Source organism: Mustela putorius, unplaced genomic scaffold (genome assembly GCF_011764305.1).
Source record: "Mustela putorius furo isolate JIRA1106 unplaced genomic scaffold, ASM1176430v1.1 tig00000151_pilon_pilon_pilon, whole genome shotgun sequence".
Classification (NCBI taxonomy): Eukaryota; Metazoa; Chordata; class Mammalia; order Carnivora; family Mustelidae; genus Mustela; species Mustela putorius.
Window position 1 is genome coordinate 2,472,324 of NW_025421296.1, and position 27,421 is coordinate 2,499,744.

General features: G+C 39.0%; 1 protein-coding gene across 5 annotated transcripts in view; it reads left to right on the forward strand.

Annotated features, from left to right (window-relative positions):
• The first annotated feature begins 22,155 nt into the window (after window positions 1–22,155).
• Window positions 22,156–27,421, forward strand: part of PDE7A (phosphodiesterase 7A) — a 115,543-nt gene continuing 110,277 nt past the window's right edge. For 2 of the 5 annotated variants that reach the window (XR_006605481.1, XR_006605482.1), the window contains exon 1: window positions 22,156–22,413. Coding sequence is in view for 3 of the 5 variants with exons in the window: in XM_045075733.1 (XP_044931668.1) it covers window positions 22,276–22,413 (138 nt within the window). In the remaining 2 variants the exon portion in view is untranslated. The remainder of the gene's footprint in view (window positions 22,414–27,421) is intronic. The other 3 variants (XM_045075733.1, XM_045075734.1, XM_045075732.1) reach the window with 2 other exon arrangements.

The following is a 27,421-nucleotide window of genomic DNA, read 5'->3' on the forward strand; positions in this document are numbered from 1 at the left end:
GAGGAGCAGAATTTTGCCACCTCTTATGAAAGTCAAGGAGTCAGATATCCTGTGTGCTCAAACCTTCTGGGTACATGACCTAGGATTAGCCAAGTGTATGTGCCCGCAAAAGACTCTGAATCTTGACACATGCTGAAATATGAAGGGTGGTGAGAAGAGATTGTATTGGCCTCTAGATCCATCCTCAGTGAGGTATGGTGACAGTAAAGGTGGTTGCCAGCTGCTTCTGACTAGCTTACAGATTAGATGACCTTGCCTGTTTTTCAGTCTCCCAACCATTCTGTGAATCTCTACCACATCATTCAACAGACTTTTTGTTGCTCTTTTTCTTTAAAATAATCAAGGTTGACTACTGTTGTTTGCAGCCAAGAATTCTGAGCAATTCAGAAACCTGAAATTTGCCTTTTTGGGAAAAGTTCATGAAGTGTAAAGCAATTGGGTTGTACCTTCAAGAATAGTATAGATATTGGTAACATGGTACAAGAATATCCCTGAATAAGGGAATCACATGAGGGGCACCTGGGTGGCTCAGGTGGTTAAGCATCTGCCTTCAGTTCAGGTCATGATTGCAGGGTCCTGGGATCAAGGCCCATAACAGGCTCCTTGCTCATCAGGGAAACGGCTTCTCCCTCTCCCCCTGCCATTCCCCCTGCTTGTGCTCTCTGGCTCTTTCTATCTCTCTTTCAAATAAATAAATAAAATCTTTTAAAAATAAAAAATAAAGAGAATGGCACAAGCAGAAGCATTGGCTTGGGAAACATTCATTTCTCTAATATGTACTTATGAATTACAGTGATGTACAGTGTACAATGTACAGTGATGTACAATATGATTTTACACTTTGGGTACCCAAAGTATCTAGAAGATACTGTGGTTAGTAGTGGTGGACAAGATAAGAGTGTAGTTGGAAGCTGGAAGAAAGGGAAATGGGGTGAGAAGAAAGGGTTGAAATGACAACTGTATTACAGAAATGAAATTGGCAGGACTTTGTAACTGACCAGATATGGGCAGAGAGGTTGGGTGAGGGATTTTGCACCCAAGTGACCAGAGAGGCAGAGCGTCATTAACGAAGGGAGAAGGAGCAGAAGAAGAGGAAGAGAAAATCTCAGGCCGACTCACAGCTGAGCACAGAGCCTGATATGGGTCTTGGGGCTTGATCCCAGGACCCTAAGATCACAACCTGAAAACTGAAATCTAGAGTTGGGCGCTTTACCAACCCAGTCACCCAGGCAGTCTCTTCATTGTTAACTTTTATTCATACATGTGTAAACTTTTTTATTTCTATTTCATTGTGACTTTCCATCATCACTGCCTTTATTATAAACCTAACAGCCTCTGTGACTTCACTCAAACATGATGCAGTAAGGGAGGAAAGGTCGTCTGAGGATTATTTGGCAAATGAAACTCTCCACAGATTAAGAAAAACATTTCTGCAAGTTATCTCTTTCATGTGACTAAACTTTGACTAAAGTAAAAGGAACCTGTTTCTTGCGGCTTTGTTCCAGAGTTTCTTTAGACAATTTGATTGCTTCTTGTTGTTGGTTTGGGGTTTTTGTGTGTGTGTGTTTTGTTTGTTTTGTGGTTTTTTGTTGTTTTGGTTTGGTTTGGTTTTTTGTTTGTTTGATTGTTTTTGGTAAAACATTGCTTTAGTTTCAATAGTGTATTAATATTTGTGTTTGCTCCATAAGAGACTCTTAGTGTCACAAAAGAAACTGAGGGTGGCCAGGGGGGAGGGGTGTAGGGAGAGGGTGGTGGGGTTATGGACATTGGGGAGGGTGTGTGCTATGGAGAGTGTTGTGAAGTATGTAAACCTGGTGATTCACAGACCTGTACCTCTGGGTCTAATAATACATTATATGTTTATTTAAAAAAAAAAAAGTAAGACAAAAAAAACATTTGTGTTTGCTTTACAACTTTTCCGTTCCCTTGTCTTCTCATGTGCGTACTACGGTATGACTTGTGGTATTGACCTGCAGGCTGTGTGGTTTGTCACAACTGCCAGCAGGTACATCACACTTACAATATTTTGCCTGCTGTGCTTGGGTAGATTGCTCAAACCAGGACACATACACAAGGGCTGAGTTGTCAAGGCATGTTTTTGCCAACAAAGTCTTTAGACACTATTGACAACATTCACGTCACCTACAACTGGCCCAATCTGAATTTAAAAATCAACATATGGAAAGGATTAAGGAAAATCATGATACGTGTGCAAACTTCAAAACTTCAACTCCGAGAATGACTCAGTCTTTCTTGGTCAACTGTGAGAAGATTTGAAATGAAAAGAGAAAGGAGGTGTCATAAAATACCTAACAAGTTTTTTCAAGGCTTTCCAGAAAAACAGTGAAGGAAGAAAATACATAATGGGAACTCTATTGAGATAATTCACAGGATCTTGTACATGTATCGAAGGGAGGCCACAGCCATGCTCTGTCAAACCCATCTCTGAGACTGGAACCACTCTGTATATGTAGGAGCTTGAGCCTTTGGAACAAAAGTGGTGATTTGGCCCCATAAGGAATGTGTTCTAGAGCTCAAAAACCAGTTGGCTAAGGCGATGAACCATCATAGCACATCCTTTTGTTCCTTCCTATTGTGCTAAAATATGCCTAACATAAATTTACCATTTTAGCCTTTTTAAGTGTACAATCCAGTAGTATTAAGTATCATCACAATGTTGTGCAACCACCACCACTATTTCTAGAACATTTTCATCATATCAAACAGGACCTCTATACTCCTTAAATAATAACTCTTCATTCTTTCCTTTCCCTGGTTCCTAATAGCCACTAATCTATTTTCTGTCTATGAATTTTACTATGTAAGATACGTCATAGAAATGGAATCTATTGTCCCTTTATGTTTGGTTTACTTCACTTGACACAATGTCTTCAAGGTTCATCCACATTATAGAATGTTTCAGAATTTCATTCCTTTTTAAAGAGGAATAATATTCCATTGAGTATGCGTACCACAGTTTGCATATTTATTCACCCATCAGTGGACATTTAGGTTGGTTCCACTTTTTAGCTGTTGTGAATAATGCTGCTACACAGATTGGTGTACAAGCATCTGTCTGAGTTCCTGCTTTCTGTTATTTTGAGTACGTACCTTGGAGTGAAGCTGCTGGATCCTATAGTAATTCTGTATTTCATTTACTGAGGAACCACCTAACCATTTTCCACAGTGGCTGCACCATTTACATGTCCACCAACAGTGCACGATGGTTCCAACGGCTCCACATTCTCACCAACACCTGTTTTCCGATTGGTTGATACTTGTCGTCTTAATGGGTGTGTGGAGGTATCTTGCCATAGTTCCAATTTGCGTTGCCTTGATCACTAATGATATTGAGCATCTTTTGATGTGCTTATTGGCCACGTGTATGTCTTATTTGGAGTAATGTCTGTTCAAATCTTTTGCCCGTTTTTGAATCAGGCTGTTTGTCCTTGGAAAATTTTTTCAAGCTTTGACTTTGGATACGTAATCACTGCACTTTAAGTGAATGACTTCTATTACTAATTGTGTTCACTTATTACCAAATGAACAAATTTCACTTTTTTAAAAAGATTTTATTTATTTATTTGACAGAGAGATAGAGAGAGTGTACAAGTAGGCAGAGAGATAGGCAGAGAGAGAGGGAGAAACAGGCTCTCCACTGAGCAGGGAGCCCATTGTGGGGCTCCATCCCAGAACCCCAGGATCATTACCTGAGCTAAAGGCAGAGATGCTTGACAACTGAGCCACCCAGGTGCCCCCAAATTTCACTAAATTTTGGATACCAATTGTTTCCACTCTAAGAATTGTGAAATTTCACTAATTCTTAGATAATTTTGAGATTCCTATATACTGTAAGTAGAACTATTTTAGTTGCATTTAAAGAATCGATTTGATACTGCTAATATATATATATATATCACTTATTTTACTATACCTCAAAAAATTTAAATTATGTAAGTTGTTTACCTAAAAAAATTAATCCTGAGATCCTTCAAAGGTAATTTCATTTTTATCCTTTAACTTTAGAGTTATTTTAAGTTTCTGAGCTGTGAATAAGATGTTCAAATAGATATCAACGGGCATATTCAGAAACCCCTTACTAGTATCTAATTTAAAGTGGTTGAGGATGGGACGCCTGGGTGGCTCAGTTGGTTAAGCAGCTGCCTTCGGCTCAGGTCATGATCCCAGCGTCCTGGGATCGAGTCCCGCATCGGGCTCCTTGCTCCACAGGGAGCCTGCTTCTCCCTCTGACTCTTCCTTCCACTCTGTCTACCTGTGCTCGCTCTCACTCACTCTCTCTCTGACAAATAAATAAATAAAATCTTTAAAAAAAAAAAAATAAAAATAAAGTGGTTGGGGAGATGTGGAAGAATCCCATGAACCCCTAATTTTGATCTTGAAAAGGGAATGACATTTATAGGCTTAGATGGTTATATGTAAATTTGTTCTGTATAAATTTGCATAATGGCACCTCCAAAGACGCTCAAAGGCACCACCATCTCCCTTCAAGCTATTTGAAAGCTTTCAACTGATTCCTTTGCCTCCATTCTTCACCTAGAAAGCATTGTCAACAGAGAAACTGGAGAGATCTTTAAAACACTTAAATTGGATAATACCATTTCTCTGATTAAACAAAAGAAGCAACAAAACAAAACAAAGACATTCCAGTGGCTTCCCCATCACACTTAGAATAAAATCCAAAACCTTAGGAGGTGCACCAGGGCCTACATCTGGTCTCACCTCCTTTCTGTGTTTCCCAATTGATTAATTCCCTCTGCATTGACTGTGTTCATGCACTAAGCATTTGTCTGGGTTCCCTTTATCAAGAAAGTTCTTCCCTACCCCTAATCCTTGCCTAGCTTACTTCCTCCCTTACCTTGTTCAGGTCTCTGCTCACATGTCATCTTCTCAAAGAGGACTTCCCTGAACTCTGTGACTCACTAATACATTTCCCTGTTTTATTTTTCTTCATAGCACCTGACACTAGCTTATGTTGTATTGTTACATTATGTTACTTTATGTTACCTTACATTATATATCTGTTTTTTGCTATTCTCCTCCATTAGAATTTTCACTTCATTAAGTCAAGGGCCTTTCTCTGCCTTACAAGATTGCTAAACAGGTAGTAGTTACTCAACAAATATTTAGTGGATAAACGAATGAATGAAAAGACTGGAGTTGAACAATCTTTAAAGGTATCAGAATTTTGGTAAAATTCCTACATATTTATTTCCTTGGGCTGCTTTACAAATTCCACAGATTGGGTGGCTAATGGTAAAATTTCACATTATGCTGTTTAAAGTTGGTGGTTTAAAACAAGAGAAATGTGGGGCACCTGGGTGGCTTAGTCAGTTAAGTGGCTGCCTTCAGCTTGGGGAGTGATCCCAGGGTCCTGGAATTGAGTCCCGCATCTGGCTCCTTGCTCAGTGGGGAACATTTCTCCCCTGCCTGCTGCTCCCCCTGCTTGTGCTTGCTTTCTCTTTCTCTCTGTGTCAAATAAATAAATAAAATCTTTAAAACAAAAGGAAATGTTTCCTCTCACAGTTCTGGAGTCCAGAAGTCTAATATCAAGGTGTCTGCAGGGTCGGTTCCTTCTGAGTGCTCTGGGGACAATCTGTTCTATGTCTCTTAGTTTCTGTAGACAGCTGACAATCCTTGGCATTCCTTGTCTTGTCAATGCGTCAATCCAGTGCCCTCCTCCATCTTCACATGGCATCCTCCCTGTGCCTCTGCATTCACATGGCTGTTTTCTTATAAGGACACCAGTCATGATGGATTAGATGCTCATCATAGCTCAGTATGACCTAATCTTAATTTAGCTAATTATGCCTGCAATGACTCTATTTCTAAATAAGTTCACGTTATGAGGTACTGGAAGTTACGATCTCGACATGATATATATATATATATATATATATATATATATATATTTTTTTTTTTTTGGTGTCAGGGGAGTAGACACAATTAACCTGTAACAACAATCTGTAACTAACTGCTTTAAGATCTTAGTATCTCATTACTTGAACTATTTTTCTAAGATTTTATTTATTTATTTGAGAGAGAGAGAGTGCACACACGCACAAGCAGCGGGGAGGGGCAGAGGGAGAAGCAGACTTCCTGCTGAGCAGCAAGCCCAATGTGGGACTCCATCCCAGGACCCTGAGACCATGACCTGAGCCAGAGGCAGACATTGAACCGATTAAGCCACCCAGGTGCTCTCTCATTACTTGAACTATTTTTAAAGAAGGGCCCCAAGACAAGGCACTGGAATCAAAAGTAAAGGAAATGTAAATAATGCAGGTGTTTTCTTTATATCTGTTATTATTTCATATAACAATGATAATTAACAAGTTCAGAGATAATTTTTAGCTGAAAAAATGTTTAGTAGTCAATTTTTAGATATGTTATAAAAATTTTGCTTTTCTGAGTAATGTTCAGTGTGTTCAACATTTTACACCGTTATTAAGTATAAAGGAAAGGGGCCCTTGTTCTTTGTAACTATTCTACTTCAGAGACAGCAGGAAAGAATAGTATTTTTAAAAACAGAAAGTAAACCTCAGATAGGCATACACTTAAATATTTATAACCAGAGACCAAAATTGGTGTTTCACATTTGCCAGTCTTCCCACATCCCTTAATTGAACAGATGGGTTTTATACTGTGCCTCAAACAAAAGAGCTAACTTGATTAGTTTTTGGTTTTGTTTTTGTTTTTTTCAAACCTCAAGTGTGGAAATGAACTTAGAAGAATTGACCCTCTGTGAAACAGCTCCTGCTCCAATTCAGATATACAGAAATTGAGGAAAATGGTTGTATTAGCTGCTTTGGGCTGCTATAACAAATTACTATGAACTGGGCAGCTTGAAACAATAGAAGCATATTCTTTTTTCACAGTTCTGGAGGCTAGAAGCTCAAAATCAAGGTATTGGCAATGGCATGCTCCCTCAGAAGGCTCTGGGAGAAATTTTTTTCATGCTTCTCTTCTTGCCTCTGGTGGTTACTGGCAGTCTTTGGCATTCTGGGCTTGTAGAGTATCACTCCAGTCTGGGTCTCTGCCTTCACATGGCTCTCTTCCTTATGTGTATGTGTGCCTCCAAATCTCCCTTTTTGTGTAACACCAGTTATAACGGATGGGGCCCACTCTAATCTCATATGGCTTTTTCTTAACTTGATTACACCTGCAAAGATCCTATTTTCAAATAAGGTCATAGGTACCGGGCATTAGGACTTAACTTTTCTTTTGGGTTCAATTCAATCCACTACAATAATTTTAATTTTTTAAACAAGAAACAGAATACATATACATAGTTTTTAGAGTTCAGTAGTCCTGCCATGTTATAGTAAACCTAGCAGCCTCTCATTCATCTCAATACTCTACCATTTCCTGCTCTACTGACACAAGAGGTTCACTGTTTTTAGCTGTTTCTTAAAATATTTCACTCCATATTATTAACTCACATTTGATTTTTTCTATTATCTATTAATGTTTTACTGTAGAAGATGAAAATTTAGTTTTGTAATATCACCCAAAGAAACACATGCTTTTTGTCTTCTTCTACTTCTTAGTATGGTTAGTTATAGCCCTATGTTTTTGTTAAATCAATATTCACTGCTTATATTATTGTGATTATGTAACTACTATTTATAGAAGGACCATATAATACCAATGATAAAGTTTATTTTCTTTTACAACTTTTGTATTCTTGGTAGTATCAATTAAATCTCTTTTTCCTACCTTAATATTCTATGTCATAGTAATAAATTGATTCCCAAACTCTGACAGAATTTCACACTCTATGTCAGTCTCTTCAGGTCGTCTGTTAGTTTCACTTCCATCACAGAGACCCTATAATCCTTCTCCCACATGACGTGGTTTCTAAGTATTTTCTGTGGCTGAGACCTGAGGACTATCATTCTGGGCCTTTCTTTCCCTCTCTCCCATGTTGAAGCTCCTGGTGGGGGGATCCCAATATCTCTCTCTCTGGGTTTCCTCCCTCTTCTTGCCAGAGCACATCCTGTAATAATCACTCCGTGAGAAAAGGCATGATAGGAGTGAAACACTTGGGTTCCTCAATTTCTGAAAAATATCTCTATTTTACTATTAAACTAAATTGATAGTATGGCCTGGTATGCAGATTCCTAGGTGGGGAGTTCTGACTCCTTCCCAATTCTGAAGGTTTTATATTACTGTCTCCTATATCTTAATTTATTTTTGAGATGGCACTTTTGATTCTGATCCATGGACCTTTGTACATGAGCTGTTTTTATTTTTACTCCCTGGAAGATTTTAAGTTCTTATTTTTATTCCCATCACACTGAAATTTCACAATATGTCTTGGTGTAGGCCTTTTCTCTCTTTGTTATCCTAGGTACAAACTTGACTGTTTCCATGTGGAAATGTGTGCCCTTTAGTTCCGCTGAATTTTCTTGAACTTTCATCACTACAATTTTCTCAATTCTTTCCTTCTGAAACCATCCTTATTTAGATGTTAGACCCCCTGAACTGGGACTTCAATTTCAATATCTTTTCTCACATTATCTTTATCTTTTTCATTTTACTTTTGGGAAGATATCTTCAACTTTATTTTCTAACCCATCTAATATATATTTAATTTTTATACCACAGTTTTTAATTTTAAAGAACTATCTTATTTTTTCTCTATCATCCTGTTCTTATATAACTTTTCATTTCTCAAAGGATATTATTGATCTTTCATTTCTCTGTATTTTTCTGTTTCCCCTTGTTTGTTTGTTTGTTTGCTTTTCTATTTGTTTCTATTGTCTCTCATGCAGTGGGATTTATTCAAATCTGGTAATGTTTGATTTAATGTTTAATGTTTAAACTTTATGTTTAAACTAATGTTTAAATTTAATGTTTAATTTGAAGTTTAATGTTCTGTCATATTTGATAATGCTATTTTTAAATTCCATGTACATCAGTGAGACTTATCTTAGAATTCTATGTGGACCCATTTCTTTGGTTGGAGGACTCTAAGCAGCTAGTACCTATAAAACTTTTGCCTGAGGTGGGTCTACTTTTCTAAAAGAGGAATCTTCTAGCCTCTTGCCCCCAGGATAAAAACTTGGCAGTCAACAAGTAGACAGATTCTCTTTTATCCTGCCACTTTTCATGTGATACTCTAACCCCATCCTCACCTCTGTCAGGTTAACCCAAGTCCAGAACATGTTTGGTTGAATCCATCCAATCATTTGCTGAGGTAAAGGAGAGCGAGTTGGCTGTCTGGGGTTCTAACCACTCTTTCAAAGAACTTCTATTAATCCTTCTCTTTTTCTTGCATCCTTGCACTTGCATCCTTGCCTTCCAAAACAGCTAGGGCCTGAAATTTCTGAGATTATCCTGGGTCTTTGCAGCAGGAATTGTCCAGATGGAGTCCTCCCCATTTGTAAACTTTTGGCTCAGCTTTCTGTTCTGCTAAGACCAGAACAACATGCCCATCCACCTTCAGTTTCTAAAAGATGGACTTGTCAGTTTTCATTTCCCCTCTTTTACTTTTTGCCCTTCTGGGTTTCGGACTTACTTCTTCTTTCAGTGTCTTTTAGTAGGGCTTGGGGAGGAGACACTTATGAATGCATGTATGTAATCTGCTGTGTTTAGCCAGAAGTTCTCTGATTGATTATTTATTAGTGTATCATCATGAAAGGTGCTTGTCAATTAATGTCAAGTTCCTAAGTAGTCTAGAGCAACCAAACTTCAGGTGAACTTTTCCTTCACTGCCCTTTATTTTATTAAACATTCATTATTGCATTATAAACATTTTATTTTTATTCATAGTTTATATAATTAACAAATAATTTTATTATAAAATTATGTTTATCTTTGAAAATTTGGCCAATAGAATTGATCAAGAAAACATTTTAAAAGAAAATGAAAAACCCCAATCTCACCACTTTGAACATTTTGGGGTATACTTTGGGGAATATATTGAGCTTATTTTATGAATTTATTAAGTAAAGAAATTGAATTAACAATTTATAATCTTCCACAAAGAAAAGGCCAGGTTCAGGGACACCTGGGTGGCTCAGTTGGTTAAACATCTGGCTTTGGCTCAGGTCATGATCCTAGGGTCCTGGGATCGAGCCCCTCATTGGGTTTCTTGCTCAGTGGGGAGCCTGCTTCTTCGTCTGACTACCCTGCTTGCTCTGCCTGCCACTTGCCTTGCCTGTGCTCTCTCTCTTTCACTCTGACAAATAAATAAATAAAATCTTTTAAAAGAAAGAAAGGAAGGAAGGAAGGATGGATGTTTGGTCAGTCCAGGTCTAGAGAGTTTCATTGGTAAGTCCTATCAGATATTTATGGAAGAAATAATACCACTTGCATGCAAACTCAGAAAATAAAACTTATTTTAAATAAATAAATAAATAAATAAAACTTACTTTATTAGACCAGTATTACTCTAACATGAAAGCTAAAAAAGAAAGTACCCCCCCCAAAAAATGCTATAAGTCAGAGGGAGCAAAGCAGATTTTATTTTCAAAATTTTAACCTACCAGAAGCTGCCTGAAGGACTGGTCTCTGTTTTGTCTAACTTGGATCTCAGGCAAGAAGAACAAGTGGACACCGTGCAGAAAAAATTGTAGGGAGACTGGCCGTAGAAACCTGGTGTAAGAGATAATGGGTGGAAGGCCTGAGGGGAGACACTCTGGGATATTAAGACATTTGAAAACAGCATGTATACAGAAAATTCAAAAACATACACATACAGGCCCAGGCAAGATGCATGTTCAAACAATAACCTAAGAAGACTTAAGATTTCCTCTTGGACTGATCACAAAGCTTAGAACCAAGGTTCAGCTAATTAGTGAGAATGTTCCGTAGCACAGAAACAGTCCACAAAGACTGGGAAAGGTGGCTGTCTTTTCAAATGCCCAGTGTTCAGTAATAATGACAAAAAACTCACGAGACATACAAAGAAACAGGAAAACATGATACATTCATAGGGGGAAAATAAGGTGGCAAAAGGCAGCCCTGAAGAAACATAAACATCACATATGATAGATAAAGACTTTAAAACAGCTGTTTTAAATATGCTCAAAGAGCTAAGGGACAACACTAGTAAAGAATTAGAAGGAAATCAGGAAACCAATATATGAACAAAATGAAAATATCAACAAAGAGGTAAAATTGTAAAATGGAATCAAGTAGAAAGTTTGAAGCTGAAAAATACAATGGAATTGGAAAAAAAAAAAAAAAAAGAAATCCCTAGAGGGGTAAATGGACCAATACATGCATTACAGAAGTCCCAGAAAGAGAAGAGAGAGTCAGAGAAGTTATTCGAAGAAATAATGGCAGACGTTTCCAAGTTTGTGGAAATCATGAATCTACAAATCCAAGATAAGCAGACCCCAATAGAAAAAACCCAAAGAGACCCACAGTGAGACACATTATAGTCAAACTGTTGAAAGACAAAGACAAAGAGAAAATTTTGAAAGCAACAGGAGAAAAATGACTCCTCCTATACAATAAATCCTCAATTAGATGATCTGCCAGTTCCTCACAAGAAACTTATAAGTCTAGAAAGGAGTGGGATGGTATATTTAAGGTACGAAAAGGGGGAAAAATTGTCAACCAAGAATTCTACATTTGACAAAATTTTTCTTCAAGAATGAAGAGGTAATTAAGACATTCCTAAATAAATAAAAGCTAAGGGAGTTCATTCTATTAGACTTCTCCTATAAGAAATGCTAAAAGCAGTTCTTCAAGTTGAAATGAAATGTTGCCAGATAACAACTCAAAGTCATATGAAGATATAAAGATCTCCAAGAAAGGTAAACACATAAGCAAATACAAAAAACAGTATTATAACTTTTGTTTGTAACTCCAGCTTTTATTTTCTACAAGACTTAAAAGATAAATGCCTAAAAAATAATTATTAATTTATGTTAATACTTACACAATACATAAAGATGTAATTTGTGACATCCATAGCACAAAGTGGAGGGAGAGCTGTAAAAGAATAGAATTTCTGTATGTGATTGTCATTAGGTTAGTATCAATTTTAAGAAGGCCGTTATAGGGGCACCTGGGTGGCTCAGTGGGTTAAGCCTCTGCCTTCGGCTGAGGTCATGATCTCAGGGTCCTGGGATCGAGCCCTGCATCGGGCTCTCTGCTCAGCGGGGAGCCTGCTTCCGCCTCTCTCTCTGCCTGCCTCTCTGCCTGCTTGTGATCTCTCCCTCTGTCAAATAAATAAATAAAATCTTAAAAAAAATGTTTTTTTCTAAAAAAAAAAAGGCTGTTATAATTTCAGGATGTAATGTAATGTACTGAGCAACAATATGGATGAACTGGACCTAACAGATATACATAGCATACAGAACAGTCCAGCCAACAAGAGTAGAATACACATTTTTCTCAAGTGTACATTAAACATTCTCAAGCATCGACCAAATGCTAGACCACTACACAAGCTTAATAAATGTTAAAGACTGACATTATACAAAGAAACTTCTTCAGCTTCAGTGAAATGAAACTATAAATCAACAGCAGAAGGAAAATTGGAAAATTTCCAAACATGTGGAAATTAAATGACACATTCTTAAATGTTCAAATGTCAAAGAAGAACTCACAAAGGACATTGGAAAATATCTCAAAACAAATGAATGCAAAAACACAACATTTCAAAATTTATGGGAAGCAACAAAAACACTGCTAAGACAGAAATTTTTAGATACAACATATTTGACAAAAGTGATCTCAAATCAGTAATTTAAATTTACACTTTAAGGAACTAGAGAAAAAACAATAAGATGAACCTAAAACTACTAAAAAGAAAGAAATAATAAAGACAAGAGCAGAGATAAATAAAACAGAGAATAGAAAAACAACAGAGAAAATCAACTAAACCAAAATTTGGTATTTTGAATACAAAATTAATAAATCATTATGGGCACCTGGGTGGCTCAGTCAGTTGGGCATCTGCCTTTGGCTCAAGTCATGATCCCAGGGTCCTGGGATTGAGCCCCACATCCGGCTTCCTGCTCTATGGGGAGCCTGCTTCTCCCTCTACCTCTGCCTGCTGCTCTGACTGCTTGTATTCTCTCTCTGTCAAATAAATAAAATCTTTAAAACAAACAAACAAACAGACAAACAATTAGCTGGAATGACAAAAAAGAAGGCTCAGATTACTAAAATCAGAAATGAAAATGAACACATTAACACTGATTCTACAAAAATAAAGAGGATTATAAAAGCATACTGTGAAAAATTGTACACCAACAAATTGGATAACATGGATGAAATGGAGGAATTTCTTACCTACCAAGATTAAATCACAAAGAAATATAAAATCTAAAATGACCTAAAACAAGTAAGGAGATTGAATTAATATCAAAACCTCCCAACAAAGAAAAGTCCTAGAGCAGCTGGCTTCACTAGTGAATTATACCAAAAATTTAAAACAGAAATAACATCAATTTTTCTCAGACTTCCAAAAAATTGAAGAGGAGAAAACACTTCCAAGCACATTCTATGAGGCCAGTATTACTCTGATACCAAAGCCAGACAAAAACATTACTAGGACAGAAAACTATAGAGAAATATTCCTTATGAATATCAATGCAATAATTCTCAATAAAATAATAGCAAACTGAATTCAGTAGCATATTAAGGTTAAATGCTATGACTAAATAGGATCATTCGTGGAATGCAAGGATGGTTCAACATTTAAAAATCAATCAATGTAATATACATTTACAGAATGAAGAAAAAAAAAGCACACAATCATCTCAATTGATACAGAAAGAAGATTTGGTAGAATTCAACATTCTTTCACAGTAAAAACAACTAACAAACTAGGAATAGAAGGCAACTAGCTGAATATAATTGACACTATATATGAAAAACCAACAACAAACATCATACTCAATGGTGAAAGACTAAATGCTTTTTCTTTAAGACCAGGAACAAGATAAGGATATCCACTTTTGTCCCTTTTATTTAACATGGTATTAGAAGTTCTAGTCAGAGCAATTAAGCAATAAAAAGAAATAGAAGCCATCCAAATTGGAAAGGAAGAAGTAAAATTATCTATTTGCAGATGACTGACATGATTTTTTTAAAAGATTTTATTTATTTATTTGACAGACAGAAATTACAAGTAGGCAGAGAGGCAGGCAGAGAGAGAGGGAGAAGCAGGCTCCCCGTTGAGCAGAGAGCTGAAGGTGGGGCTCGATCCCAGGACCCTGAGACCATGACCTGAGCTGAAGGCAGATGCTTAACCCACTGAGCCATCCAGGCACCCCATGATTACATGATTTTATGTTTAGAAAAACATAAAGGTTTCATATGCACACAAAAAACCCTGATAGAATTAATAAATGAATTCAGCAAAGTTGCAGATTCAAAATCAATTCATAAAAACCAGTGGCTTTTCTGTAACTAATAAGGAACAATTCAAAAAAGAAATTAAGAGAATAGTTTTATTTATGCTAGCCCAGAAAAGAACAAAATACTTGGGAATTCACTTCACCAAGAAGATGAAAACCTTGTACATTAAAAAGTATAAAACACTGGGGGGTGCCTAGGTGGCTCAGTAGGTTTAGTGTACAACTCTTGGTTAAGTATCAACTCTTGGTTGCTTCTTAGGTCATGATGTTGCACTTGTGGAATCGAGCTCTGTGTCAGGATCTGCTCTCAGCACAGAGTCTACTTCAGATTCCCTCTCCCTCTCCCTCTGCCCCTCCCATTGCTCTCATGTGTGTGAGCTCTCCCAAATAAATAAATATATAAACAAAAAATCTTAGAAAAGGCATAAAGCACTGCTGAAAAAAAACTAAAAGGAGGCATAAAAAGTAAAAGAAGGCATAAATAAATGAAAAGACCTCATATTCATTATTGAAAAGATGTGGTATTGTTAAGATTTTAATACTACCCAAAGTGATATACAGATTTACTACAATCCTTATCAGAATTCCAAAGACATTTCTTTCTTGCAGAAATAGGAAAATCTATCCTAAAGCTCTTATGGAATCCCAAGAGACACTGAATAGCCAAAACAATCTTGAAAAAGAAGAAGTTTGAAGGAATCACACTTTCTGCTTCTAAAACTTACATGAAGCTGTGGTAATTTAAAAAGCATGCTGTCGGCATAAAGACATATACACCAATGGGATAGAATAGCTACCCCAGAAATAAACCTCACATGAATAATTAAATGGTTTTTGACAAGAGTGCCAAGACCATTCAGTGAGGAAAGGACAGTCTTCTCAACAAGTGGTGCTTGGAAAACTAGATATCCACATGCAAATGAATACGGTTCGACTTTTTCTTACACCATATATAAAAATTAACTCAAAATGGTTCAAAGACCTAAATGTAATTATAAAATACTTAGAACAAAACATAGGGGAGAAGTTCCATAACTTTGGATTTGGCTATGATTTCTTGCATGTAACACCAAAAGCACAAGCAGCAAAAATAAGAAAAGATAAACTAGATCTCTTCAAAAATTCAGTACTTTGGGGCATCAGATATTATCAAAACGGAATGAAAAGATCACCCAAAGATTAAAAGGAACTATTTAAAAATCGCATATCTGATAAGCAATTAATATACAGAGCATACAAAGAACTCCTAAAATGCAGCAACAAATAATTCAAAAATAGAGAAAGGATTTGAATAGACTCTTCCCCAATGAAAATATAAAAATGGCTAATAAGCACATGAAAAAATGCTTAACATCCCTAATCATTAGGAAAATGCAAATCAGGATCACAAAAAATACCCCTTTTTTATCCATTAAGATGGCTATTATTGAAAAACAGAATACATTTGTTGGATATGATGTGAAGAAGTTCTAACTTTGTGCATTCCTGATGGAATTATAAAATGGTACAGCTGATGTGGAAAACAGTATGCCTATTTTCCTGTAACCCCCAAACTAAAAAATAGAATTTCCATGTGATCCAGCAATTGCACTTCTGGATATACATCTATAAGAATTGAAAGCAGGAACTCACACAGATATTTATACACTCATGTTCACGGTAGCACTATTCACAGTACCCAAAAAGTAGAAACAAACCCAAATATCTATTGACAGATGTATAAGGTGCATGTATAAATACACACACACACACACACACACACTGAAATATTACTCAGTCTTAAAAAGGAATGAAATTCTGTTACATGCTACAATATGGATAAACCTTGGAGACATTATGTTAAGTGAAATAAGGCAGACACAACGGGACAAATATTGTATGATTCTACTTATATAAGGTACTTATATAAGGTACCTAGAGTAGTCAAATTCATAGAGATGAAAAGTGAAATAGTGGTTAAGGGTCTGGTGGAGGAGGAAGTGGTGAGTTGTTTAGCAGGTGCAGGTGCAAAAATTCCCAAAATGTCATCATTTTGGGAATGATGGAAATCTCTGGAGGTGAGTAGTGATGACGGTTGCACAATGTGAATGTAGTTAATATCACTGACTTAAAAATGGTTAAAATTATAAGTAAGTAAGTTTTATCTTGTGTATGTCTAACCACAATAATAAAAAAATGAGAGTGGTTGGGGCTCAAGACGAGAGAGATCTATGTAAGGAATCCATACTGCCTTATTAGCTTCTCTGTCACTTGGGCCATATGACCCAGCAGGTATGGTACTGAAGTGTGTGTGATAGGTTCGTGATACCATATGAAGCTTTTAATAATCCTCTATAATTAAGTCTTATGCAAGCTTTTAGGATTGGGGAGCAAAGTTATGTCACCTTCTTTATATAACTATTGGCTTTTTGGGAAATTGTTTTACTATTGGGCCTTAGCAGAAACTAAATGCTTGACCATGAGTGATCAAATTACCTTGTCACCTGAGCAGCCTATAATATACTAAACATATTTTGAAACACCAAGCCATAAAGTCAGTTGTGCCCAGCAGTACTCCATCATTAAGCAGTGGTACACATGAGATCAGGCTCAAGCAACCTCAAGTAAATTGTATGAACAAGTGGCCCAGTTGACCATCATCTCTGCTATTATTACATTTCCTCCTCCCTATCAACTTTCATCCAAGGCTTTATGGTGAGCCCCCTGTGTCTCCTGTTGAGTAACAGAAGAGAAATATTTGGGATTGATTTGCAGATAGTTCTATATTCTATGGTGTGGAAGTAGATAGCTACAGCACGATGGCCACTTTTGAGGGGTGGTCCTGAAGGTGATGAAGAGAAATACTACAATTGGGAGAGCTTGGAGCAGTACGCCTGGGTGTTCATTTTGTCTGAAGAGAGAGATCGCTAGGTGTATGTATGGGTCATTCTAATTCACGGCGAGTATCTGACTGGCTGGCTGGTCTGGAACTTGGAAAAAACATGATTGGAAAATTGATGACAAAGAGGTTGAGGAAAAGGGTATATGTAGATAGATTGAATGGACAGAGTGTGAAGATGTTTGTGGCTCATGTGATCCCAAAGAGCAATCTCAATATAGGATGATCATAATAATCAGGTAGATGAGTGATACATTCTGTGTATGTTTCAGCCTTTACCCCCATTTATTCCTGGTCCTGCTCAATGGACTCATGAACAAAGTGGCCATGATGCCATGATACAAGTTATATGTGGGCTCAGCAGCATGGATTTCCACTTAACAAGGCCAGTCTGACAACAGCTATTGCTAAGTGCCCAAATTGCTAAGAGCAGAGTCTAAGATCAAGCTTCTGTTTCCTAGGTGTCAGCCATCCATGAGTTGTATTGAATCTGGCTACTTTCATTATGAAGGGGACAGACCTTTTTTCTCACTGAATAAATAGATACTTCTTCTGGAAATGAATTTCCTTCCCCACTTGCAATGCTTCTATCAAAGCCACCATGTATGAACTTATGAAATGTCTTAGTCACAATTGTGTTATTCTACACAGCACTGCTTTTTTTTTTTTTTAAGATTTATTTATTTGACAGAAATCACAAGCAGGCAGAGAAGCAGGCAGAGAGAGGGAGAAGCAGGCTCCCTGCTGAGCAGAGAGCCCAATGGGGGCTCGATCCCAGGACCCTGAGACCATGACCTGAGCCAAGGGCAGAGGCTTTAACCCACTGAGCAACCCAGGTGCCCCCTACACAGCATTACTTTTAACAAAGAAACTCATTTTACAACAAATAAAGGCAGCAGTGGGTTCATGCTCATATAATTCACTGGTCATATGTTGCCTATTACTCTGAAGTCGTGGCTTAATAAGATGATTGGCCGGCCTTTTTCTTTTTTTCTTCTGATAAAATTTTACTTTTAACCATTAATAAGTGTACAATTCGGTGGCATTAAGACGTTTACAATGTTTTGTAGCCATCATCACTATCTAGTTCCAAAACATTTTCATCACCCCAAAAGGAAATCCTGTACCCATTAAGCAGTCACTCCTCATTCCTTCCTCTTCCCAGTCCCTGGTAACTACTAATTGGCTTTCTGTCTCTATGGTTTGCCTATTCTAGATAATTTATATGAATGAAATCATACAATATGTAGACTTTTGTATCTGGCTTCTTCACTTAGAATGTTTTCAAGGTTTGTCCCTGTTGCAGAGTTGAAATAGCCTTTGACAGACTCAAAATAATCCCTCGATATAAATTGTGATACCTTTTGTAGCTAGGATAATGTTCTCCAAGTTTTGGCTTGTGTTCTAAATCTAATATATATCTATGGTCCAGGAATCAAGAGGTGGGAGTAGAAGTGGATCTTTTACCCCTAGTGAGTCACATGAAGACTTTTGCTTCCAATTCCCGCAACTTCTGGTTTTGCTTCTCCAGAGGTCTTAGTTCTCAAAGAGTGTTTCTACCAGGGTACACAGCAAGAGCTCAGTCTGTAAACTGAGATTGCCATTTGGCCATTTGGGGCTCCTCATGCTATTCAACCAATATGCAAAAAAGGGAGTTACTCTACTGCCTGGAGTGATTGATCCTGTTAAACTGATCTTTAGTTGTTACTACATGGGAATATGCCTGGAATGCAGGAGATTCTTTGCGGGTATTTCTTAGTATTCCCATACTCTGTAATATGAATTAATGAAAAAGCGCAACAACCCATCCAAAGTAGAACCTCTAATGGTCTAGATATTTCAGGAATAAAAATTTGGGTTGCCCCATAAATGAAGGTACTATTATCAGCTGAGATGCTTATTGAAGGTGAAGGGATATTTTAAAAAGTAATGGGGAAAAAAGGAAATAGTCATAAATAGTAATTATGATTATGTTGCCAGTTGCAGTTACAAGGACTATAATAGTTGTGAGCATTTCCCCTCATTTTGATATGAATATATTTGTGTATATTTTAACTAATTCGCCCCCCCCATTTCCCTAGGATGTGTTGATAGTGGGTAATTTTACATCTTAGTATTTAAGCTACAGGATATCAAAGGGGTAATATGATTCATCAAGAAGAGGGATGAACATCATTCAAAGATTATCCTCTTTTAGGGAGGGAGGGAGCTATTTTGGGTTATATGAGAGATAGTTGTATCATATGGACATAAGTATGATTTTACTATGGTCCTTATTTGATAATTAAATGTGATTAAAAGAAGTGTGTATGGATGTCAAATTGACAAGAGTTCAGACTGGGTTAGTTTGCCCTAGCAGCTTAGCTAAATTGGAACTACATTTCCCTGAATTCCTCATTTTTAGGGTTTTGGTTGGCCACAACAGAAATTTGCAAGAGATTTGGGAAGTGGAAGTGAAGCACCAGCCATTACACTTGGTAGGTCCATGCGGGTTCCCAAGCACTGCAGTTTGCACTGGACATGCAGTTTTGCAATGTGTGTGTGTGTGTACGTATATATACATATACATATATATGTGTGTGTGTATATATATATATATATATATATATATATATTCTCCTATTGGTTTTGTGTTTCTGGATGACTGTATGCTCCCCAGTACAGTAAACAACACCGAGAACAACTGACATTCTGGTCTTGAGATACTGTATGGTGTGGTGGAAATGCATAGTTCTGAAATCACACAGAACAGAGTTCAATGGCACAGATTACGTATGTGGCTATTGTGTGGGTTAAAGTTAAACGTTTTATGTAGAATACCTGTCATGGCTCACAGTGGGTGCATAATGCTAGCTCCCCTCTCTGCTGAAGAGAGAAGCATTGTTTAGTTAGTGCCCTGAGTCTTATCAAATGATTTAATGGAACTGAGTCTCCTAGATGTTACTAAGTGTGATAGTTACTTGAAGCCTATATGGTTTGATGTAACCCTAATACCACCTTCTGGGTGCTTAAATGTACACAGAATTCAAACATTACTTAGTTCTGCCGTTGATCTGTGTAAGATCTAGGGCAAGTTATGTTTCCCTAAACCCAGTTTCAGTTTAGATTCTATTATCTCGTAGGGTTTTTGTCAGAATAAGAGTGTTTAGCTTAATCCTAAGCATACAGCAGATGCTCAATATATCTACTAGATGTTGTGGGAGTAATGAGGGTTTCAAAGATTAGTGGGTCAGAGTTGCATTAGAGAGCTTACCATCTAATGAAGACAACATCCGTGAAACCATAGTGGAAGTTATATTTCTTTTAATAGTAGAGAGCAGACAAATAGACAACCATTGAAGAGGTAGAATGTTTTAAGTGATGTAAAAGAAACAGATGCCGTAGAAAGATTACAAAAGGTCTTGCAGACTTTTGATTTACGGAATCATGAGCATTTCATATCTGATGTCATCAGTAATGGCTATGCAGTACTTTCAAAGATCTACCACCTTGCCAATGGCTAGTCAGAGCAAATAAGTGGAAGGGTGGGTGCCCTGAGAGCAGAGCCGAATCTTTCTGCCAGCAGGAAGAAGCTTGTTCAGGCTGACCTCCCGGGAGCTGGAATGCTTTTGAAACAATAGGCGGAAACTGAAAAGCTTTTGATAGTTTGGGGAGAAATGTGACAAAATGAACCTGCAAATGACATATTCAGTTTACAAACCAGGTCAAGACCCCTTTATCCGCTTTCTAAAAATCAAAGCTAACAAAGAAAAACACTTTTGGTAAAAGGTCATGCAGGCTTTTCCCTTTGTCTTCTCAGTATCATCCTTTCTTTCTCATTTTTTCCAGTGCATACTCTCACTTCTTCTTTCTCAGCCTCGGTGTTTCCCCTCCACCCTTTCACCCCCTACTCACTCCCGTATTCTCCGCACCCCTCTTCTTCGCTCGGCCCCGGGGCAGCCCTGGGGCCCGCACCTGCCTGGGGAGAGCCCCAGCCTGGCCCCGCCAAGGGACTGACAGTGACGTAGCGTGGAGGACGGGGCCCGCGCGGCCCGCTGACGTCACTGCCGCAGCGGTCCCCAGCGAAGCCCAAGAATGGGAATTCAAGGAGGGAAGCACAGCGGTGACCCCGCGGTTAAGGCTGAGCGCTGCAAGTGCGCATGCTTTAGGTTTCTCGGGTCAGAAGGCCCGAGTATCTCTTGTAGCGCAGGCTGAGCCCACTTCACACCCTCAGCGCACTCGAAAACAAGAGTTTCGCGATAAGGGGAATGTCCCCACACCGTGGGGCCTCGTGCGCACGCGCCTTGGGTGGAGGACGGATAGAGGAGAGCTAGGGGGAGCTGGCGGTAGATGTTGGTGGGGGAGGAGGGAGGGCGGCGTGTGGCGGGAGAGGACAGCGACCGAGCTTAGCGTGCAGAACTGGAGAAAGGCAGTTTACCCCCTCCGCCGCTAGTCCGTCTCCCTGGGCGCTGCGGTGGCGCGGGGCCTGCGGCGCGGCGTCGTGACGTCACGGTGGCGGCGGCCGTGGTTGGCGCACCGTCCGCGGCTGCAAAGTGTGAATTACGCCGGGCTCGCGCCGGCGGCGGAGTGAAGTCAGGCTCCGGGGGAGGGGAGGGGCTGGACGGTGGTGGCGGCCCGAGCTGGTGGCTGGTCCCAAGCCCCGCGCGCCTTGGGTCTCGCCGCTGGCTCCGGCAGTCTTTTCTTGCACCGCTTTCTTCTGTCCTTGCTCCGCTCCTGCTCTGCCTTCCCCGGACCCGCTCCTCCCGGCCGAGGAGCCCCTGGGCGGCAGGGTTCCCCCTCCGACTTTGCCTGTGCTGACCCCGCCTGCACCCCGGAGCCGGGCGCGCGCCGGTCCTCGTAACTGTCGCCGCGGCCGCCGCAGCGTCTTCCCGCCGGCGGCCCGGGCGGAGTGTTGGGGTGGGGAAGGCGTGAGTGCGGCTTCCCGGCCCGGGGTCGGCGGCCGCCGGCCCTGCCCCCGCCTCGGCCCGGCGCCCCCGAGCCGCGGCCCCTTCCCAGCGCAGGGGCCGGCAGTCGCGGCTGGGCGGGCGCCGCGCGGGGGCAGGGCGGGCGTATTCAATGGAAGTATGTTACCAGCTGCCGGTGCTGCCCCTGGACAGGCCGGTCCCCCAGCACGTCCTCAGCCGCCGAGGAGCCATCAGCTTCAGCTCCAGCTCCGCGCTCTTCGGCTGCCCCAATCCCCGGCAACTCTCACAGGTAATTGCCGCCGCCGCCGCCGGGGACCCACACTTGGGGGCTTCTCTCTTTTGTTTCCCTCTTCTCACCCGGCTTCACCTTCGCGACACCCGCAGTCTCCTAGCCATTTACCTCAGACCCAACATTGTCCATTGTTGGGGATTTCTAGGCTGGCCTCTTGGTTCGAGAGCCTTCTCTTTTATCCTCGAGCTTTGCACACTAAGTCCCCCGGCCTTCTCTGATTTCCTCCCCGCGCCCAACCCGGGTGGGCTTTGAAAGCCCTTCAGACCTTCTCCAGGTCCGCCCCCTCCGTGCTCAGCGGTTTAAGCTTTGGGAATGACCGTTTTCCTCCCTTTCTCGAAGTCTGGATCTCGAAGTCGGGCCTCTCCAACCTTAGTTGTGGCCGCGGGCACACCTGTCCCCCTTCCCCCATGCACACACCTGTGCAGCGTTTGCGCCTCGCCTCCCCCCTGCTCCCGCGCGCCCCGTGGCGTTCGGTTGGTCCTGCGGTTCTCTGAACAATAGGCCAATTCCTCGTCGCTGTTCCCCAGCCCCTTCTATTCTGTGATGGACATGAAGTGCTAGCAAAGGAACAAGAATCGGGAGTGCTTCCCCGAAGAGCTTCGGTTTCTGCAAAGTTGATAAACAGGCATCAGTTTTGTTTTTAATTTGATAAGGAGATTTTAGGAGAGAAACTGCTAATGAGCACTCACAGGGAGACTTTATTTTGAATGGTCCAATACCAGTCGCTCCTGAGAATTTCGGTTTTCTCCTTTGGTGATGCCGTTGGTCCAACTCCTTAGTTCTGGGTGATTTTGATTGCCAGGTTTAAAATAGGCAAAAACAATTTTGTTTACATTTGAACCAAGTACCCTGCATTTCTGCTGCCAGAATGTTACCTGTTCATGATCAATTTTTAATTCAAATATATTTGTTTTTCCTCTTGGTTAGTATCTTTTATGAAGCATATTTTCTCTCCACTTGTAATTATCTTGAGCCGGGTCTATGTATGTATATATATGTTTAAACCCGTAGTGTGGATAGCACCTGGTAGAGATTTTGCGTATGATAGGTGAGTCCAGTAAATATTTGTCATTTGCTTTTTTGCCTGAATGGTAGAGAAAGCAAGAGACCATCTGGATTTCTCTGTAAATTGTTTTTATTTGAAATGAGACTTATTTCACAGGACAAGATGGTATGTTAATGAGGTCAGAGCCAAATTTGTGATTACTATAGTAGTTTAAATAATACTACATTGTTATTTTGAAAGTTAGGTCCATGCTCTGCCTTTATAGTATTTAAGCTTAAGGCATTTTCAGGTTTCAAAATTAATGTTGAAGAAATGTTAATGCATTGCTGGAAAAGGATTTTAATGTAATTTTTTTTCACTTCACAATATTATTTTACCTTCTCAGATCACGGGCACATAACTAATACCCATTTCCAGGTCAGTATAACTAATAAGGATGATCAGTAGTTCTTTATAAAATAATAAAATACCAATAAAGTTACTTGTGCTCCCTGAGGAGAAAATGAATGAGAAAGGAGATTCCAAGAGCATTAAAACAAGCCTCATACCAGGGTTTTACCTGTTGTCGTAATTAATCCTCAGAGACCAATTTCTTGACTCATTTCCTAGCCTTGGGTTTAAATGGGTAATGGAATTTTAAAACTATGGTTGTGGCAGATAAAGCAAGTATTGTAGATTTACACCATATTTTACTAATTCCTAAAGCTTAAAAAAAATAAAAAAACTAAACCTCCAAGTGAAATATATAGGAATTTACAAAAATTTGGACAGAAAGTTTCTTGAATTATAACATTTTTTCTAAACATTGTTGCCCAGCATTAAAATGATGTTAAACTTACCATGCGCTGAAATGGGTGTGTATCTATCATTACCAAGACTTAGACTGTTTATCATTACCAAGACTCATGTTGCTAGTGATTTATTTAGGGCTAGATGGGAATGTGTAATAGAAAAAAAAAAAGAAAATTTGGGAATCTTTTTCAGAGCTTTATACAATAAATGTTTGATTAAATCAAAACCCTTGAATTTTCAGTTCCTAAGTCTAAAGGTACAAAATTTTTAAAAAGCTGAGGTGGTTTGGTAGTTTCATTTAATACTTAAAAAAGAAAAACCCAAAAAACAGAAAACCCCTCCAAACCTGGCTTCCTTTCTTTTTTTTTTAGGTGCTACGAAATTATTTTTCTGAATCCATTTTAGAATATGTTCAAAGCTAGCAATCTTTTCAGTTCTTCAGTTTCACCGTACCGCTGGAGACTGTCTCCTAGTAGGTACTTAATACTTGTTGGATGAGTGAATAAGTAATGAAGTTACCTCTGACTGTGCATCAGTTTTAAATATGAAAACAATGCAAGGACTTTTATCAAGGTATAGCACTCCTTTATCCTGAACCTGGTTTGGAACTTGTAACTGCAGACTTCAAAAAGATTCAGGAAATAAGCAGAAGACTGAGCAACCAAAATATAGATTTGATGATCCTCTCAAAGTCTGTGTGTTTTAGGTAAAGTTCTGACAAACTTGTGTTGCAAGCAGTGCAAATTTAAAGGGGTTGGAGGCTGCTAGGATCAGTTTCTCACTGATACTGGCAAAAGTTGAGAACGGACACACCAAAGCTGGAGATCAGAAGAAAAACTCTTCAAAGCCAGCAACTTTTAAAAGGGAACCCTGGGGATATATACTTTAGGAGCTTGAGCGTTATACAACCCAATAGTTATTAGTCAAAATAATACTTAATTGAATCTGCTTTTAAAAATGGAAAGATTCCCACTTAAAAAAATCTCCATGCCAAACCAGTGTTGGTGCTTAAATGGGTAAAGGTGAGTTGTCTGAAAAATTCATTTCTGTGGAATACCAACTAACTGTCCCAAGAATGCCAAGTAAATGAGGCATTAACTTTTTGTTTTAAACCAGGTCAGGTACTACTTTCTCAAATGGTTAATATGAGTTCTTTGAATTATTTGAAAAATCAGAATAATAAGAGAAGCTTGTTTTTGCCATTTTAGGGTATCTGTTGTTGATAACTGATATTAAAGTTATCCAAGATTTTTTATCCAAGGTTTTTTCTTGGAGAATAAAGTTCTTACTTAGGTAAAATATTGTGAGAGCAGAACTTGTCTTGCTTGGGGTGCCTGGGTAGCTCAGTCGGTTAAGCATCTGCCTTGGACTAGACTAGGTCATGATCTCAGGGTCCTGGGATCAAGTCCCAGGCTCTCTGCTCAACAGGGAGTCTGCTTCTCCCTCTCACTCTACTTCTCTCTCTCTCTCAAATAAATTTTAAAAACTTTAAAAAAAGAAGAAGAAATTGTCTAGTTCACTACTATGTCCATAGTGCTTTGCTTGGGTAAGTACTTAGTAAGTGTGGAAGCTGAGTTAGTGTATTGATAACATACCAAAGCACTGTGCCTGTGATTATTTTAGTCAGATTTTCTTTCTTTTTTTTTTTTTTAAGATTTTATTTATCTATTTGACAGAGTTCACAAGTAGGCAGAGAGGCAGGCAGAGAGAGAGAGAGAAGAGGAAGCAGGCTCCCTGCAGAGCAGACAGCCCGATGTGGGGCTCCATCCCAGGACCCTGGGATCATGACCCAAGCCGAAGGCAGTGGCTTAACCCACTGAGCCACCCAGGCGTCCCTTAGTCAGATTTTCTATGCACTGGAGAGAAATATTATTTAGGTTAGAAATTTGTGATCTTATTTTTAAAATTTATCATAAATTGATGGTATGTATTATTGAACAAAATATTAGGGTCTCTTTCCTGAAGACATTATCTTTTTAGAGCAGTTTTAAGTTCACAGCACAATCGAGTGCAAGGTAAAGAGATCTCCCATATGCTTTCTGGCCTGGTACATGCATAGCCTCCCCATTATTAGCATCCCCCATCAGAGTAATACATTTGTTACAATTGCTGAACCTACATTGCCTCATCATTACCACCCTGAGTCCATAGTTTACATTAGGGTTCCTTCTTGGTGTCTTTTTCTCCTTTTTTTTAAATACAGAAACTATTCCATAAATATTTACTAAACACCTTCTGAGAATGAGATTCCTTGTATTGAGTACTAAGAAAATGCAAAGAATTAGTAATTGAAAAAAAGAAAAATGACTTGTGAGCCTGCCAACCTAACCATGTTTTTCTTTGATGCATTATGTTCCTTATACATAAACATTTTTTACTTACAGTATACATCTCTGTTGTCTTTAGCAATGTTCTTAGTATATGACAAATTTTCAAGTTTCTAGATGTGCCAGAACAGTTCAAAGTCCCTTGGATAAAAGTTGGTTCTTAAAGAAGCCTACAGGATTATGTTGGGGGAAAATGGTATGATTATATGTGACATAATTTTTATATTGGAGTTATCAAGGCATAATGAGACTACAGGAAGGTAAACCCAAATTTCCTGAATGAATCGGGGGAAGCCTCGCATAGTAGTTGAGGCTTCAGCCAAAGCCTGAAGATTATGTAGATGTTTCTAGATCAGTGGGTGCATGTTGTGGGGGCGGTTAGAGGATGGTCCGAGAAATTGTGTAGGGCAGCACTATCCAACAGAACTTTTTGTGATGATGGAAAATTTCTCTGCAGTATCCAGTGTAATAGTCACTATCCATATATACCTAGATAAGCACTTGAAATGTGGCTAGTCTGAGGAACTGAATTGTAAATTTAGTTTTATTTAAATAGCTGCATATGGCTAGTGGCTACTATGCTGTCAGAGATCAGCATGGTTTTATGTATATTTAATGATCATTAGTGGTGATGTCATGTTGATCTATGAGTATCACATTATCTGAATGGTGAACGTTAGAACTATTTCAGGTCTTGATGTTGTACACAAAACCTTAACACCTTCATACATGTTTGATAAAATCATTAGAATGGTATCACTGGGTTGGGTCAAGAAGTAAGAACATTTTTTGGCTTTCTAGAATGCTCTGTCCTTTTACAATACTAAGAAAAATGATTATCACTCTTTCATCACCAATCATAGATTACTAGATTATAATA